Source organism: Lagopus muta, chromosome 11 (genome assembly GCF_023343835.1).
Source record: "Lagopus muta isolate bLagMut1 chromosome 11, bLagMut1 primary, whole genome shotgun sequence".
Lineage (NCBI taxonomy): Eukaryota > Metazoa > Chordata > Aves > Galliformes > Phasianidae > Lagopus > Lagopus muta.
This window is the reverse complement of record NC_064443.1, coordinates 16,828,212-16,844,708: the sequence shown is the minus strand read 5'-3', so window position 1 is coordinate 16,844,708 and position 16,497 is coordinate 16,828,212. Positions and strand designations below refer to the sequence as shown.

At 38.8% G+C, this 16,497-nt stretch overlaps 1 protein-coding gene and 1 long non-coding RNA gene across 3 annotated transcripts in view; one reads left to right on the top strand and one right to left on the bottom strand.

Annotated features, from left to right (window-relative positions):
* CNTN3 (contactin 3) overlaps window positions 1-16,421 on the top strand; it is a 125,013-nt gene extending 108,592 nt beyond the window's left edge. For both annotated transcript variants that reach the window (XM_048957803.1, XM_048957805.1), the window contains exons 10-21: window positions 272-399; window positions 1,836-2,011; window positions 4,946-5,063; window positions 6,167-6,325; window positions 6,420-6,569; window positions 7,145-7,215; window positions 8,060-8,294; window positions 8,444-8,559; window positions 8,936-9,122; window positions 11,719-11,831; window positions 13,470-13,638; window positions 14,229-16,421. In XM_048957803.1, the coding sequence (XP_048813760.1) occupies window positions 272-399; window positions 1,836-2,011; window positions 4,946-5,063; window positions 6,167-6,325; window positions 6,420-6,569; window positions 7,145-7,215; window positions 8,060-8,294; window positions 8,444-8,559; window positions 8,936-9,122; window positions 11,719-11,831; window positions 13,470-13,638; window positions 14,229-14,329 (1,723 nt within the window). In that variant the 3' untranslated portion in view covers window positions 14,330-16,421. The remainder of the gene's footprint in view (window positions 1-271; window positions 400-1,835; window positions 2,012-4,945; window positions 5,064-6,166; window positions 6,326-6,419; window positions 6,570-7,144; window positions 7,216-8,059; window positions 8,295-8,443; window positions 8,560-8,935; window positions 9,123-11,718; window positions 11,832-13,469; window positions 13,639-14,228) is intronic.
* On the bottom strand, window positions 8,146-14,326 carry LOC125698885 (uncharacterized). Its single transcript, XR_007379361.1, has 4 exons — window positions 14,211-14,326; window positions 12,879-12,983; window positions 12,351-12,439; window positions 8,146-8,232 (listed from the first exon to the last, which is right to left on the bottom strand). It is a non-coding gene; the product is annotated as an uncharacterized LOC125698885 (long non-coding RNA).
* Window positions 16,422-16,497: the final 76 nt, after the last annotated feature.

Below are 16,497 nucleotides of genomic sequence, written 5' to 3'. Positions count from 1 at the left end.
TGTCTAGGATCTCAGCTCTACTATCGGGATGTTGGATTTCTTGCATATCTATCAGTAATGTGAGTCTCCTTTGAGTCTCCTTTGCTTAACATTTTTTTTTTAGTGTTCCTGTTTTTTTCCATGCATATAGTCAGTGTATACCATCAAAACTTTCAAATGCCATGTTGCAAATTGATGCAGTTTGATATACCACTGTAACAAAATGAGTATTTAGACATTTTGTCAACAAAACAATGCTGTGATTTTCAAAATATCTTTGTAATTTTTTTAGAATCACATTATTAAAGGATGGAGGACTAAGAATAACCAATGTGACCAAAGTTGATGCTGGAAGCTACACTTGTGTGGCAACAAACCAGTTTGGAACAGCCAGTGGGACGACAAACTTAGTAGTTACAGGTAGGTGGGCTGGAAAGAGGCTCAGGTTGACATTGAACTGCAAACTGCAACAGAAGCCTGCAGTTAGATGAATTCTGAATTCGAGCTTTGAACAAACACCAAATGTGTTGAAAAGCAAAGGTGTGACAAAATACATATTGAAGAATGTATAAAAATAAAAGGATTGATCTCTGGTTAGTTGAGAGGAAAGAGACCGAGGGATTTTCTCCCTTTTGGCACAGAGATTTTGTGGTCCTGGTAGCTCAGATGAGGGACGTTCTGAACACTTTCCTCCATGCTCTCTCTTAGTTACCTGAACAGTAAACAATGCAAGTTTGTTGCACTTCTTTTTATTTAACTTGTTAAAAAACATTGTATGAAATTCATGCCAACCAAAAATATTAGAGGTCATTATACATTCCAGTCCAAAAATCTCTTTAGCCCTAAGGAACTATACACTTATTTGCTCATGGAAAAAGATGTGGAAGAAGCTCCAGCTGCAGGAGTGCTCAGGGACCCTACAGGCAGTAAAGTATAAAGTCTTTCAAAAGCTAATTGTGTACATAATTGCTGTTAAAAGAGTTCTTGCCCCTTCCACTGAGATGCCCATTGCTAGCTGCTGTCTAAGATGCTGACTGGGGAGGAGTGCTTTGTGAAGTCTAACTGAAGGCTGTCTTTTCTCATGATGTTCTTTTTTAAAGATGGGAATAACTAAAAGATTTTCCAAATGCAGAATTATCTAATATCCTACTGCATTGCATATCCCATACATCTCATGGATCCAAACAGAATTATTCTGTTCAGTGAAGAAACAGCTACAGATTTTCAGTCTGTTTCTAAATGATTCATGCCCTTTTATGCACAAATAACAGAATTATGTACAGAGGATTTATAGAAGGAAATTTAATTTTTCCAGTATTTATGGTATATGATATTTGTTCTGTTCATGTGATTCAGGAATTGTAAGCTGCTTTTCTTAATGGCACTATTTATGTTTTATATGATATACAGACCCAGATACCCAACATGTCCTACCCTATATAGATTTCCTCTGGTTTTCATGTTTTGTTGTCTCCTTCTTCCACTCCCACCTTTTAATCTTCCCCATGGCTGCTACCACAGCACACTGCTCCAAATCATATGGGTTATTCCTGAGAACCACATGTGCTTCTGAGTGGTAATTCCATTGCTGTGGGTTGCAGTGCATTTAGCTTGGTGAGGTATATTGGTCTGTACACAGTAGGTAAAAAGCTACTTTTTCAGTTTCAACAAACTCCCACTGGTAAATGTGCAGCAGTACAGTGCTCCAACAAGGGAGGTCAGTCGGTAGCATTTATAGTCCAGCTGTATAATTTGAAGTGACTGTCATTAATCAGATTTGTAGAACATGGTAGAACATTAGTGGCAGACAAGTCGTAGTACTACAGAAATCCAATAACAGATTTTTCTGCTCTCAGAGCCAACAAGGATCACTTTGGCACCTTCAAACATGGATGTCACTGTTGGAGAAAGCGTCATCTTGCCTTGCCAGGTTCAGCACGATCCTATACTGGACATCAGCTTCACGTGGTATTTCAATGGGACACTCACCGACTTCAAAAAAGATGCCTCTCATTTTGAGAAGGTTGGAGGGGTAAGTTGTGAACGCTTCTCTTACAGACAGGCTCGCTTACTCTTTCCAACACTGTGAAGGTTTTTTCTTCTCTTTTGGGTGTATGGAATCTGGTCTTTGCTGCAGAGAAGTCATTCATTGAGCTACCCTGCAGCACATGATCTGGTATGCAGACATCTCAAATTTTAGACCTGAAGTTTTCTAAGTGTCTACCTTTGTCTCTATGTCTCTATTCTATGATTTTCCTTGGAAATGAAACATAGCAATGACAGATTGAGGAACTTGTTTCAGACTTTGAGAGCTCCAGCTTAAAAGCAAACAAAACAAAACAAAAATCTATCTTATTTTTCCTGCTCTTGTACCCCTGGTGTTTCCCTCACTTCTCTCTTTATGTCTCCCCTGGTGACAGGGGTGGTCCTGGAGGTCCCTTCCAACCCTGGCCATTCTGTGATTCTGTGACAGAGGGAGGCCATACTTCTCTTTTCCCCACATGAAAACAAAACAAAACAAAACAAAACAAAAACAACAAAGCAAAACAAAACAAAGAGCTTAAAAAAATTAGGATTTCATGGAAACTTCTCAACCAGTTGTAAAAGAAATTTCAGACTATCGAGTAACTCAGACTTCTGACTCTAGAACATCTTACCTGGGAGTATGTTGTATGGCATAGAACCAGGGGTAGTTATGGAATACTGAGGTTTAGGTGACTTTTTTTAAAGTCTTACTAGATTGAAGAAGGGGACTGAACCTCCTCAATGGAAAAACTCCATGGGTAACTAGGAGAAACTGAGAACTAATATGTGGGCTTGTCTGGATCCCACTAAGGTTGACGGAATAACTTAATCCCAGTAAGAAGCCTTCCAGTGCACATTTGTTCAATGGAACTATCTGTGCATAACTTCAGCTTTGTTGATAAACATAGCAAAAGGAAATGATTTTTTAGTGGATGGAGATCTGTATAATGATATTTTGGCAGTCCCTGCCATGCATGCTTGAGATCCATGACATGTAGTGGTTAGTGGGAATGTTATGGCACCATGTCCTGGTCTTCCAGATGGTTAGAAAAATATAGGATGTATCACTGTTGTACTGTACTTTTTTGTCAGATAAATGATTTATAGGCAAACCAAGCAGATTTCAGAGTTCAAAACAGATTTCCTTTAAATCTTCAGGATGCTCCTGCAAAGCACCCACAAATAGTTTAAATACGGTGTTAATATTTCAGAGCTTTATGTTTCAGTAAAATTATTCTATTTGATGGTCCCTCTGCTTAGATGGTTTATTTAAATGTAGTTTGCTACAATTAGTTCATGTAGAACATGATTTGCTTTGTGTGCATCTGTTGTTGTTGCTGGTCGTTTCCTGAATATCCACTTCCAATCAAGTTAGATGGATTTTAGATTGCCTTCATCTTAACTTTTAGGGTACTGGAGGCAACCAGTGCTGGATTGTCCTCTAAATGTTTACATCTTTGTTTTTAAAGAAGACCTGGCATTTTATTTTTATTATCACACTTGGAAGGGAAGCAGGCAAAGTTTTTTTCAGCTTCTACGTGAGACTTCCTAATGCTCATCCTACACATTAATTGCAGGTGTTGACATGAGTGAATGAAACTCAAGCTCAAAAAGAAATACTTGTGACAAAATGGCACAGCTGATTTGCATATAGTTAGAGATTTATCTGAGATGACGGCAGTCTTCATGAAAACAAATCATTCTTGAAATATAAGGATCCAAGCGGAAACAATTTGTGTGAGCATAAAAAATAATTAACTGCTAAAGGCAGAGGGTTGGGAAGATTGTTAACTTCTGTTTTTTGGAGATCACAGCAATCATGTCTTCCCTTTCTCCCAAATCACTGAGTTCTCAAGAATCAGTCATGGTTGGAGCGCTGTGAATACCTGTAAAGTATGTATGGTTCTGTCCTCAACTGAAACCGCTGCTCCAGAAAATTAGAAAGAGGGGGAAAAAATTGAAATCTGACAGATTTTTCACCTGGAAGCTTTGATGTGAACAGGGCTGAGGCAGTCATTCAGCTGGCACATGGGGAGGTTTTGAAGCAAACTGGCTAGCAGAAGTTTAGGATTGAGTGCTCTATTTCAGTAATGTAGAAGACTAATAATGCCAAGTCTGTAAGAGTGCAAAGTTACAGCTATCACTCACCCAAGCTTTTTGCATGCTTTCTTTGATTCTGATCAACCACATGCTGTAACGTGAGAGAGGACAAAGGAAAAGAAATGACCAACGTTTGAATGCATAATGAAAAAGAAAGAAGTAGGACCTTAAAATCAGGGCAGTCGGCCAAAGAGCTGCAGAGGTATAATGCTTAAATCCAAGTGTGCTCACAGTGCAAAGGAACTTGGCAGAAGGAAATCCCAGACAAACTGCCAGGGATACGAGGTGCTCAGTGAGGGGCCCTCAGCAGCACACTGACCCAGGGCTCAGTACCTGTCTGAATTCTATCCTTAACCCTTCAGAACAGACCAGGTTCAGCTTTGTTGCTTACTTGTTTTAACTCCTTGAATGTCTTTGCTAACTAGACTTATGAACTCTGTCTAGAAGTCAGATTGGGTGGCGGCTGTAGAAATCACATCTTTCTTGTGGCTTGGAGGCAAGCAGTTGGTCACAGGGTGCTGACTTTCTTCCTGGCTCTTAACAGCTGTCTGCAGCTGTGTTCCCAGTGCTGGGCACCTGTGCTGCAGCTTGCTTCTCATGCAGGTACAGGCACTAACTCCTGTCTGCTAGGAGAGTGCTTATAGCCATGTAGCACGGAGCAGCTGCTGGGTAATAACCTGCTGCACTGCCTCTTTAATTTTGGGACAACTTTAAGTTGAAGTTTATTTATCTAGTTTATCTTAAACTTTATATATTCAAGGTGATAATTTCTCCACTTCCAAAATGTGAGCTGAATATTAAATAATATGCTAATTCATTTAACAACTTTGTATTTTGACAGAGTGCATCAGGAGATTTGATGATTAGAAACATCCAGCTGAAACACAGTGGAAAATACGTTTGCATGGTGAAGACAGAAGTAGACAGTGTGGCATCTGCAGCTGACCTTATAGTACGAGGTAAATTTCAGCTTCAGTTACCATGAATTGTGTTTTCTTACCGTTGTGTGCTGTAGATTGCAGAAACAGTTTATGGTGCAGATTACAAAACCTGTTCACCTATGACTTGAATTACGTGATTCTGCATTGAAGTTAGACTCGGTTTTGGATGAAACTTGCTTCTTCACAGAAAAAAAAATAAAATCTGAAGAATATAATAAATCATGGCATAATATCTTTTCTTATGACAGTCCTTCAAGCCACTGATGAGTGGAGTTCAGTACTGACAGCTGTGATGTTGTTGCTGTGTCTGCTAAATGGTGACTTCATGGTCCAGCATCCTTCCTGGCAAATGGGTGTCTGTTGCCAAAGTGTTTGAAGGGCCTTGTCCTGGAGACACACAGGAATTCAAATTATATAATGCAGGGTTATTTCTTTATTTCCTTTTTTTTCCTGAGCAGGATTGCTTGCGGAGCTAAGCATGAACTATAGCTTTCATTGTTGATGATTACATCTATAGCAAAATAAAAGCAGTAATCCAGAAATCAACATGATGCAATCAAGATTTATTCAATGTATTTCAAAATATACCAGGTATTTTATAACTGCCTTTGTACTGTTAGTTATATCACCTGTTTGCTGGTGCAGATAAGACAGAAACAGCATTTTTGCTAGGCTGCCCAGAATCAAGATTTTTCTAGAATGCAGCAGAACATTTGCCTGATGGAATTGTTGCTCGTGGTGCTGATCAGATGTTCTGATGAAGAATTGCTGCAGTGCTTCATAGACTAAAACAGCTGTAGATAACAAGTAGGCAGACTACAAAGACACATTAGTAGATTAGAGTAGAACATCAAGGACCAACGTAAAAGATAATGTGGAATGGAAAGAGGAATCATGCTGAACAGAGGTTGGTGAACTAAACCTGTAATCTGTGTAATAGTTCAGGGTTCCTATTTCAGAATTACATTATCAGATGCAAGTATAATTAATGTTAATAAATATTTATCCTAATCTAAACGTTATCTTCTTCTCTTAATAGAATGGGAATCCTTACTGCAGTATTAGTGATTTCCAGGGTACTGCTTTTACTGAACACCACCGATTTTTCAATCTTTTCCTAGGCTCACCTGGGCCCCCTGAACACGTGAGGGTGGATGAAGTAACTGATACTACAGCTCAGATCTCCTGGCAGGAAGGCACAGACAATCACAGCCCAGTGACTGCTTACACTGTACAAGCAAGAACACCTTTTTCAGTTGGCTGGCAGCGAGTTACCACAGGTAATACACACTTCTTGTCACAGGTGCTGGTGAAATATGCCTGGCCAGGATACACTAGCTTCTTAATTTTATTTTTTTTTTTTTTAATTAATAGTTCCAGATGTGATTGATGGAAATACATTCACAACCACAGTGGTGGATTTAAATCCTTGGGTGGAATATGAATTTCGTGTAGTTGCCAGTAACAAAATAGGAGGTGGAGAACCTAGTTTACCCTCAGAAAAAGTAAGAACTGAAGAGGCAGGTTAGTGGGTTCTTCTATTTGTCTTTAATTCAGCATCTTGAATATATTTTAAAAAAAAATCATGCTTTTGGCTCATTTCAATTAAACTTGGAATTGTCATCAAAAGTTAAAAAGTCTGTAACTAGTTTGTTAGTATTTGTGTTTAGCTTTGGGACAGTTTATGTCCACATATCCAAATACATTTCAGCTGTTTTTAGCATGGCAAACTCTGTTCAGTCAGTGCTGCACAGTCCGAAGATGTTAATGAATGGGGAAGAGATGAGTTTTGACAGTTTTCTGCTCAGAAAGACTTGATTGAAATCCCAGATGTTACTTGGGATAAGTAAGTTAGACCTGTTGAAAACTGGAAGCATGCCACTGATTTTTAGATGCTCATAAACATTCAAAGCAGAGCATACAGGGTTCTGCAAATGCTCAAAAAGAACCTGTCCACCCCATGCAGGTTCTAAAGCACTTGTCTCAATTGGCAAAAGAAACAGGAAAACTAGAGGGTTAGCTCCAGAGAATGAGGTTAACTTGTGATATCATCTCCTCTATTGACACGGCGTAGACAGCTGTACGTTTCTTTTTCACAGTTCCTGAAATTCCCCCAGCTGAAGTCAGTGGGGGAGGCGGCAGCAGGTCTGAACTGGTCATAACATGGGATGTAAGTTTTCTGGCAAGCAGTTTTCTTCAGAGAATGGTTGTTTTCATTGAAACGCTTCTTTAAAGATGAATTTTCCTGGCTGCAGCAGCTTCTCATCTAGGATGTATATGTGCTCGGTAACATTCTGTAATGTGAGCTATGCACGTTTGCCTTCCCTCTTTAACTTGCTGTTAGACTGCAATCAGTAAGAAATTCAGTTAGCTCGTCTAAGGTGATTACTTATGCTCTCAAACAGTTGTCAAGGCAAAAGGGGGCGGGGAGGGATGGGAAATGGAAGGGTTGGTTGTTGCTCTAAGGTTAAGGCAAAGTGTTACGCAGCTCAGTGCAGCTTCCCAGTTTGTGCTTTCCTACCATTAACTCTCCATGTATGTGCTAACAGATCAGATACTACTTTAATGTATCCTATTGTTAATGAGTTAAAAAATGTCACCATGCTATTTCTTACTGATATTAGCAACTCTATGTTGTTACTTAAATCACATCAGGGGAAGGTACAGATACCTTGCAAAGATAGTGCTCAATTCTTTGGTATTATTTATGTACTATGAATTGTGACCAGAAATTGAACAGATGTGTTTACTGAAGTGTCTTAAAGCAATGTACTTACTGGAGAACAAGAAATGTTTGGGGGAGTTGCTCTTTTCTTGATGTGCAGATAGTTTCAAATGAAAGCATTACACTCTACTGCACCAGACTTTATTTGTTGATGCAGTGATCCCAAATGCAGACCAGAACCAGTTTACAGTCGCGTGCATTACATCACAGTGATGCTTTCTTCCTTCAAAGCTTTTCCAGTGTGGTATGTAACATCATGGGCTTCTGTCACTGATTGCTTTTCTCACAGCCCATCCCTGAGGAGTTGCAAAATGGAGAAGGATTTGGATACGTCGTCGCTTTTCGCCCCTTTGGCACCACAACGTGGATACAGACTGTAGTCACCTCTCCTGACACGCCCAGATATGTCTTCAGGAATGAAAGCATCTTGCCATTTTCACCATATGAAGTCAAAGTTGGTGTCTATAACAATAAAGGAGAAGGGCCATTCAGTTCAATAACCACTGTTTTTTCAGCTGAAGAAGGTATGTGATTTTCTGCTTATGTTTAATGGAATGTTTTATGAATGAATATAGCAACAGTTGATAGAACTGAGGTCAACTTGAACATGAACATATTTATTTGCACCATCATATATGCTGCTCATCTCTCCAGTGCTGATTTCCAATTACAGAGCCTACTGTAGCCCCCACTGGTGTGTCTGTGACAAGCCTGTCCTCCTCTGTCATCGAAGTCTCCTGGAATGCCATTCCCTGGAAGATGAGTAGTGGAAGACTACTGGGCTATGAGGTAACATCATTTAAAATGCTCCTCTTGTTCTAAAATGCCACGATCCAGAATGCCTTCACACACATAGCCCATGCCAGACAAGTCTAACTTGTTTATTTTGTAGATGAAGCAGTGATTTTCTTCTGGTCGTCATTTTTTAATTTGAGCAAAATCTAATGCTTCAGTTCTGCTTTTTCTGCAGTCAAAAGGGCAGCAAGCATGAAAGGCAGATGGATGAGCAAATTTTGTTGAAATAGTGTACACGTTTTGGAAACTTTAATATATTTCTACCTTTTTCAGCCGAGAGATGTGCACCTGAAGGAGTCGAATGCAATGCTGTTGCAGGGAATTGAATGTTTATCCAACATTTTAAGTAGCTTTGTTTTATATCTACTAGGTGAGGTACTGGAATAATGGAGGAAAAGAAGAATCTTCAAACAGAGTTAAAGCTGCAGGGAATGAAACTTCAATAAGAATAACAGGTTTGAAGAGCAACTTAGCATACTACACAGCTGTCCGTGCCTACAACAGTGCTGGAGCAGGTCCCTTCAGTGCCACAGTGAATGCTACCACAAAGAAGACACGTAAGTATCACAGATACAAAGTGGGGAGGCACGTGATGGTGTGTGAGCATTTGCAGGCCAGTGAGGAATAGACACATTAGCAGGAATCACGATGCACGTAAGCGACCTAAATCTTCATAAAGAATAGAAGAGCTGGGCAACTAAATCAAGCATAGATCCTCAAGTTCTTGCCCTCTGCTGTTTTAGCAGAATGAATACTTAAAACTCATCCGTGCCAACGGAGCTGAGGTAAGATCATTTCTGCATAAAAACTTTATTATTCTTTTAGTGACTTAAGGAATGTAACCTGGTGTAGGGAACCTGCTTTGGCAGGGGGTTGGACTCTATGATCTCTGGAGGTCCCTTCCAACCCCTACAATTCTGTGATTCTGTGACTCTGTGAAAATCTGTTACTTGAAAGAAAAATAGTGATTATTGAATTTCTCAGGGTTTTAGAACATCTTTAAGTTCTCCAGGGCATGGCATTTGAATCATCCTCACACTATTCATGCAAAATAATCATTCATGTCCATTGTTCTCCCCTAATCAAGTTACACAAGAGGCCCCTTTTCTATTACAAAAAGGAGAAATTAAGCTGGAGAGCAGATTGTCAAAGACTGCACTAATTTTTCTAATATATTTAATGTGCTCTTGCTTTGTAAATACAACTCAAAATCAGGGTAATCAGTTTTGAAGTATTTCTTCCAGATTCACAAGAACAGACAATTATATCTGTATAAAAGGTCATCCTCCCTGGAACAGTCATTCATGTCCTTCTGCTGAAAGGAGTTGTATCATCAGTATTATGAAACTGCAATTTCACAATAACTTCATATGCAGCAGCAAGCACAGATGACCTCACTCAAATTAATTTATATTTACTGGGGTTTAAATACATTAATTACATTACACAGTAACTTCCTATTACTGTAATGACCTCATAGTCTGCAACTTGTCTCTGACACTAGTTGTTTTCCCAAATTAGTCTTAGATATTTTGTTGTATAAAATTGCACTTAATTGTGGAGGTTTCGCCTGAGTTTACAAGGTGAGATATTGCTATTATTTCATGTCCAGGAGGTCTTACAACAAACTGTTCTGTCTGTCAGCTGTAATTAAGAGAAATATTAGTGTGAGTGACTAACTTTAAGCATCTAATGAGTCCTAGAGAAATCAGTGTAGCTATTTGCACACTTCATACTGGACATAATAGTTTGGTATTGTCTATTGCAAATTTGAAGATTACTGGAGATTTGGGTAGCTGAAGCAAAGCAGAGCCTTTTGAATCCATTCTGTAAGTCAGGTGGTGGATAGAGGCTTACAGTTTCTATGTAATTATTCTTCATTTTTTTAGATGACATTAATATTGTTTTGGATTTAAGAGAGTGACTCATTTCTCTCAAATTCAGCTTTAATATCTGAGTGTGTAAACTATTTTATCTGTTACAATATTCAAATCTCAGGAGAAAAACAATCTTCTGTTACATTTACAGAAATTAGCTATTAGTGCATCAGGTTGAATCCCATTTAGTATATGGAACAAGGCAAATACTGCAGAAGAATAAATCTTTGAATAGTTGTTAGACTTCAGTTATTTTATATCTTAGCCTCACATTTTGTGTCCACACAGTGCTATGCTCTATAATCAGGTGCTTTATGATCTGACTGCTAATGGAACTTCCTATGCAAATGAGCTTAAAACTAAAAGGAAGGAAAAAAAAAGCCACAAGCACGAGCGCCAGCACAAACTCTTAAAGCACTGTTAGTTGTTAACAGTGGATTCCTTCAGCATCAAAGCTTTGGAGCAGTCCACCTAAGCAGCAATAGCCTCCACTAGGTGACAGCAACAGTAAATTGTTTTCCTTAACACATTTAGAAATATCTTAATGGCTGAGTGGTTTGCAGCATGATCCACTTTGTGGGAAGTCACATTGAAGCATCTTGAACAGGTTTGTACTTCACCTTTCCATTGAAGCATACAGCCACAAGCATAGCACTCCCTCTGAAAACAAGTCTCAGGTTGTTAATGAACACTGCCACAAAAAAAAACCCCAAAACCAAAAGATTTGCTTAGCTAAAGCCTATTAATTGTTCCAACTGCAACTAGTGAAACCATACAGACTGCATTTCAAAATCATGCCTCAAGAGAAGAACAAAAAAATCTTGTCACCTATTATATTTCAGGCATGTTAAAGTAAATCAGCACAGCACGTTGGTTTGAATATTCACTAAGACTAAATTTATTGTGGAGTGTTTACTTATTCTTGAAAACATACTACAAATAGGAAATGTCTGTTATCATCATTGGTTTCATTAGAGCATGTGCTAATTGATCACCCGTGTCCTAAGAAATGCTTTTGTTTGACTGCGTTTAATGAAACACCATCAACAGATAATGCAACTTCAGAAATAACATTTATTTGCTGTTGTTTTCTTTTCCTTCTGTTTTTCCAATTTATTCTCTGAACCATAAAGTGCACAAATGACGAGGCTGTATTCGACTTGCTTTTACATCCGACATGTAATGACAATCAATTACCTGAACTGTTATTTCCTACTGTAGGATAAATCACTAATGCTGATTAAATTAAAGTCATGCTTTTATTATGTATTCAAAGCACCCAGTCAGCCACCAGGAAATGTTGTGTGGAACGTTACTGACTCCAGAGTCATCCTCAACTGGGAAGAAGTAAGAGCCATGGAGAATGAGTCTGAGGTGACTGGGTATAAGGTAAGCAAAAAAAAAAAACCACCCAAAAAACAACTATAGGAGAATCTGGAAGCAATACTCCATTCCTTACCTCATCTGTTTGCATCCTCTAACCTTCCTGCCTTGCACATTTCAGAACTGTCTCATTTTTGTACATTGAAATCATATTCAGACTGTCTCTCAAACCATAGTCCTTTCACCAGTAATGGTACACTGATGCTTTCTATTGCTGGCTAAGTAGATTTTTTTAGCAGCAGGCATGAAATTGATATTCTTAAATCTTTTTCTTCTTACTTCTGTGCGACTTGCTCCCTCTCTTAAAAGTTACGCTGCTACATCTATTTCAGAGCTGATCAGTGCGCAAACATACAAGTATTTAAAATACATCATTTATGCTTATGAGAATTGCTGAGAAAGTCCTTAATCAGTGTACAGCTGGACCCCTCATGTGACACTTACCTGTGTAAAAGTTTACATGTAGATTTGATTATGCATTGTTCTGGGGTGTGTGCTGTCAAGAAATAAATGTTGAAAGCTTACCTGGTTTCACAGGAAGTGGCCAAACAAGAGGAATCCAGCATACAGTTCCAAATTGCGTACCTTGTCTCCCACAACATTCTCAGGTTTCTCTAAAAAACACACCAATAAGCTCAATTTTGATAATGCTGGTTAATTTTACCCAAGTAAAAGCGTTTAGGGGTGTCATTTTTTATCCCTAGAAGCAAGGGCACTGCAGTTAACAGAAAGCTGGTTTGTCAAGCAGAATATCCAACAAATGACATTGAAAGCAGCAGAGCAGCCGCAGCGCGGGCGTTGTGGAAGGCAGCCAGATGGTTGTGTCCCTCAGAGCTTTTTTCAGCACAGCATGGCATTAGGGAGCATGGCCCGAGGGTGGCAGCGTGTAGCACAGAGCTGGAAGGTACTGAGAGGCCGCTGTCATTTAGATGGATTCAGGATCCTGGATTGCTGATGGATCATCATTAAGTCATTCCAGTGGCCTTGCATTTTGTGCCATCCGTTACTGTTGCCATTATAGTTTCACACTGCATGGGGAAACCCCTGACTCACCTGCTTGTCAAGTTTGTAGAACTCTGCCAGGAGTGTGCACTGGATCTAAGACCAGAAGAGAAGCTGATATTGCTCTTGCTGGAGGCTTCTGACTGAATGCAGCTCCTGGTGTTTAAAACAGGACACTTTCTGTAATTAACAGTAATGACAGACTAATTCAATTAGCACTTGTGGAACATCTTCCAACACAGCTCCATAATTTTCACATTCTAGTTCTCTCTTTCCCATACTGTGCATTGGCATAATCAGTTAATCTAGATAATGACAGACTCCAAATTGAGGGGTAATTTAAAAAACAGTACATGATGACAATACTCAACAGTCAGCAGAATATTCTATCACAGATTCTGCCATTGCAGATTAAAGTTAGTAAAATACTTTCATCCATGTTCACTTCTTTCACTACTCCTCTCAGTACTGAACGTAATTGTGCCCTGTCACGTTAACCAGAAATTAGACTTTTTCTCTCATCATGCCTTTTTAAGACCAAAATCTTTTATCCAAGAAACAAATAAAAATTGCATGCCAGCTCCTACTGGAAGAAGTATTGCACTATGGATTTTCTAAAGATGCTGTTTGCTTTTGTTGCAGGTTCTGTACAGGACAAGCAGTCAGAACAATATGAATGTGCTGAACACAGACAAAACAACAGCTGAACTTCTGCTCCAGTTTAATGAAGATTACATTATAGAAGTAAAAGCAACAACTGAAGGTGGAGATGGCACTAGCAGTGATCAGATCCTGATTCCCAGACTAGCTAGTACGTTGAAGCTGAACTGCTGTTGTTTTGTCATGTGTTTATGTTCAGTCCTCAACCACTATCATAACCTCCATTGTGCCACCCACAATACAGAGACACGTCTCTGCCTTTGCATAGCGATGCATTATTAAATGTGCAGCTGACACCAGGCAGTTGTCACAGGTTCTCTTTGCAGGAATTGAGTCCTTATTGATAGGAGAACAAAAATTGAAAGCATGTATGAGGTATGGTAATAAGGTATTAAAAAGAAAAGCAATTAACAGTCTTCCTGCCCTTATGCATGACAAACTTCGTTCTACTGAACTGGTAGATTACCATGTAAATTGGTATTAAACAACATTTTTTACTTTTTCTCTTTTTTTTTTTGTGGTCATCTTGACAGTAAAGACCATTGATATAGCTTAAATATTTTGCAGTGCATTTCTGTAGCTTAAAAATATGTAGTGTTTCTATTTCTACATCTTCATCGGTTACCAAAAATAAACAATGAAAGTAGGTTTTTTCTGCTTAGTATCTAGTAAAAGAGTAATGATTTGACACAACAGATAGTCATGCTTTCATTTAATCCTGACCTTTTTCATCTGTCACAGGTATGGATGCAAGAGGCTCTGGTCCATCAACCTTGAACATCTACAGTCTATCTGGCATTTTATCGACAGTGTTTTCCTTCACTCTTAATTCAGTGTTGTGATGCTGCATTTTTTCATTTGCTAGAAGAAACAAATTATCAATCAGTTATTACAGAAAAGTGCTTTTTCTTAAAAAAACAAAGAAGCTGCAGTGGTTAATGCATGTTTTTCTTCTGACATGTTTTTAAATTCTTTCTATTTCACTGTAGGATGAATTAAAAAATACCATGTAAAGTTTAGCAAATCCTTTAAAAAGGAGTCTGAAATGCCTTAATACTTGAACCAAAGGAGTTTACATATTATGTACTTCAGCTACAATGTAAGAAGAGAGAGTTGAAATGGCACTGTGATCAGTTACAAGGAAGAGCTTGGCTCTATGAAAAACTCAGTTTTTACAGTGACAATGAATTGTTTTGAGTATATTTTACAGTATTATGATAACATCATTCTACATATGAAAGCTGAGAGCAGAGCATGCAGTTTCAAGCAGTGGAAAACATGAACTACTTGGCAGTTCTTTAAGACAGTGTCAGCAGCTTGCTGCCCTTTACAGAAGTTATTCTAAATCTAGCAAGAAATCAAAGCTAAAAGTTAGAGAAGTCGCAGTATTAATGTTAGTTTTGCACAGTCCACATTGGGGTGTCTGGAGGCAGGGCTTCCACTGCTTCTAAGAGATGAGCTCACAGCCACGTTTCAAAGAAAGCTCTCTTCTATCCCAGCATACATCTGCGTACTCTTTCCAGCACTTGACCTTCCTCTTAATCACTTCTAAGGTAATTTCCTCACATCCTTACCTTATATTCAGTAACCAGATCCTTTATTCATAACCGAGCTGTGATCATTCTTATTGCCCCCTTCTCTGAACTCCTATCAGTGTGTTTCACTGACACAAGTGCCCATTTGTAAGCATTACTGAAATGCAGTTGCACCACGGCCTTATGAAAAGGAACTGTTACCATCTTCCTACCTTGTGGTGTGGTGCTTCCAAATATGCAGCCCAAAATTACCTTGTCTGCCGCACCGCACGCGCTGTAAATTCAATAATACATTCATAATTCTCCTTCCAGCTGCTCTTTAATCCGTTCAGACTATTTCTACCTGGTCCAGCACTCTAATACACCCCATTGCTATCATCTAATTCTAGTAAGTTTATGGCAATACTATAGCTTATAATTTTAAAAATACATTGAGGATCTCAAGCTCGCTACAGTGAAATCCATGCTTTCTTTCATAGCAATACCTTAAACCTGGTATATCCGACTTTCACCGTTGTGAATTTAGACCAGTCAGCCTGTTGGACTCATCCATGGTACAGCAAGTGTTCATGTGACATAAAGCATATCTTAAAGACCTTCATTTTTATCTCACGAGATTATGAGAGCACACAAACATGAAGAACCAGGATTAAAGGTATCATGATAACACTATAGAAATACCTTGATATGCATTCAAATAGATCAGCATCACATCCAGATGAAAATAGTGCTAGCTGTTGAAGTAAGCAAGATCTGTATATACTGTAAATATATAGTTATAAATGGCTAGTTGCTTTTCAATGTGGCTAACCAGTGATGTTTTCAGACACTTGCAAATAGGGGGGAGGGTGGGAGATGGAAAACAGGGGTTACTAGTAAGTATATAGTTCTGTTTCCTGCAACAAAGAGTGAATCTTTCTATTCTTGTTTCACAGAATTGCAGTTCACATTCCTGTATTGCCATTTTCATGCTATTACCGTGTATTATTTAATTTCTAGTTATATATCTCCATGAGATATGTACCGAGTACCTTGTTTCATATTGAAAAGTTTAAAATTTCTCCTTAAACTTCCAGTTGTGTGTGTATCCTATGGTTATCTGTATGCATTTTTCTATTCTAATAAAATATTTATTACATAGAGGGATACAAGACTATTTCAGATATTATTGCATGTCCATATATTATATACTTGCACATGGGGATTCACTGCAACTAAAATCCTTGTCTGTGCTCCTCAGAACATTTCTCCTTCCTGATGCTTCATGGCAGGACAGGAGCGGTTTCCTTCTCAGCAGTTCTGCTGCCATTAAAATCCTCACCTGTATACCCAGGCCTGCTTGTACAGAAAGGAGGGCCAGAGGGAGAGGAGGAGTAAGGGCTACAGCTGCTGAGCTCTGCCTCTGCCCATAGTTCTGCATCCTGACAGATGAAAACCTTCCTCACTTTCCTTGGCTTGGCTTCCTGTCTACCCAA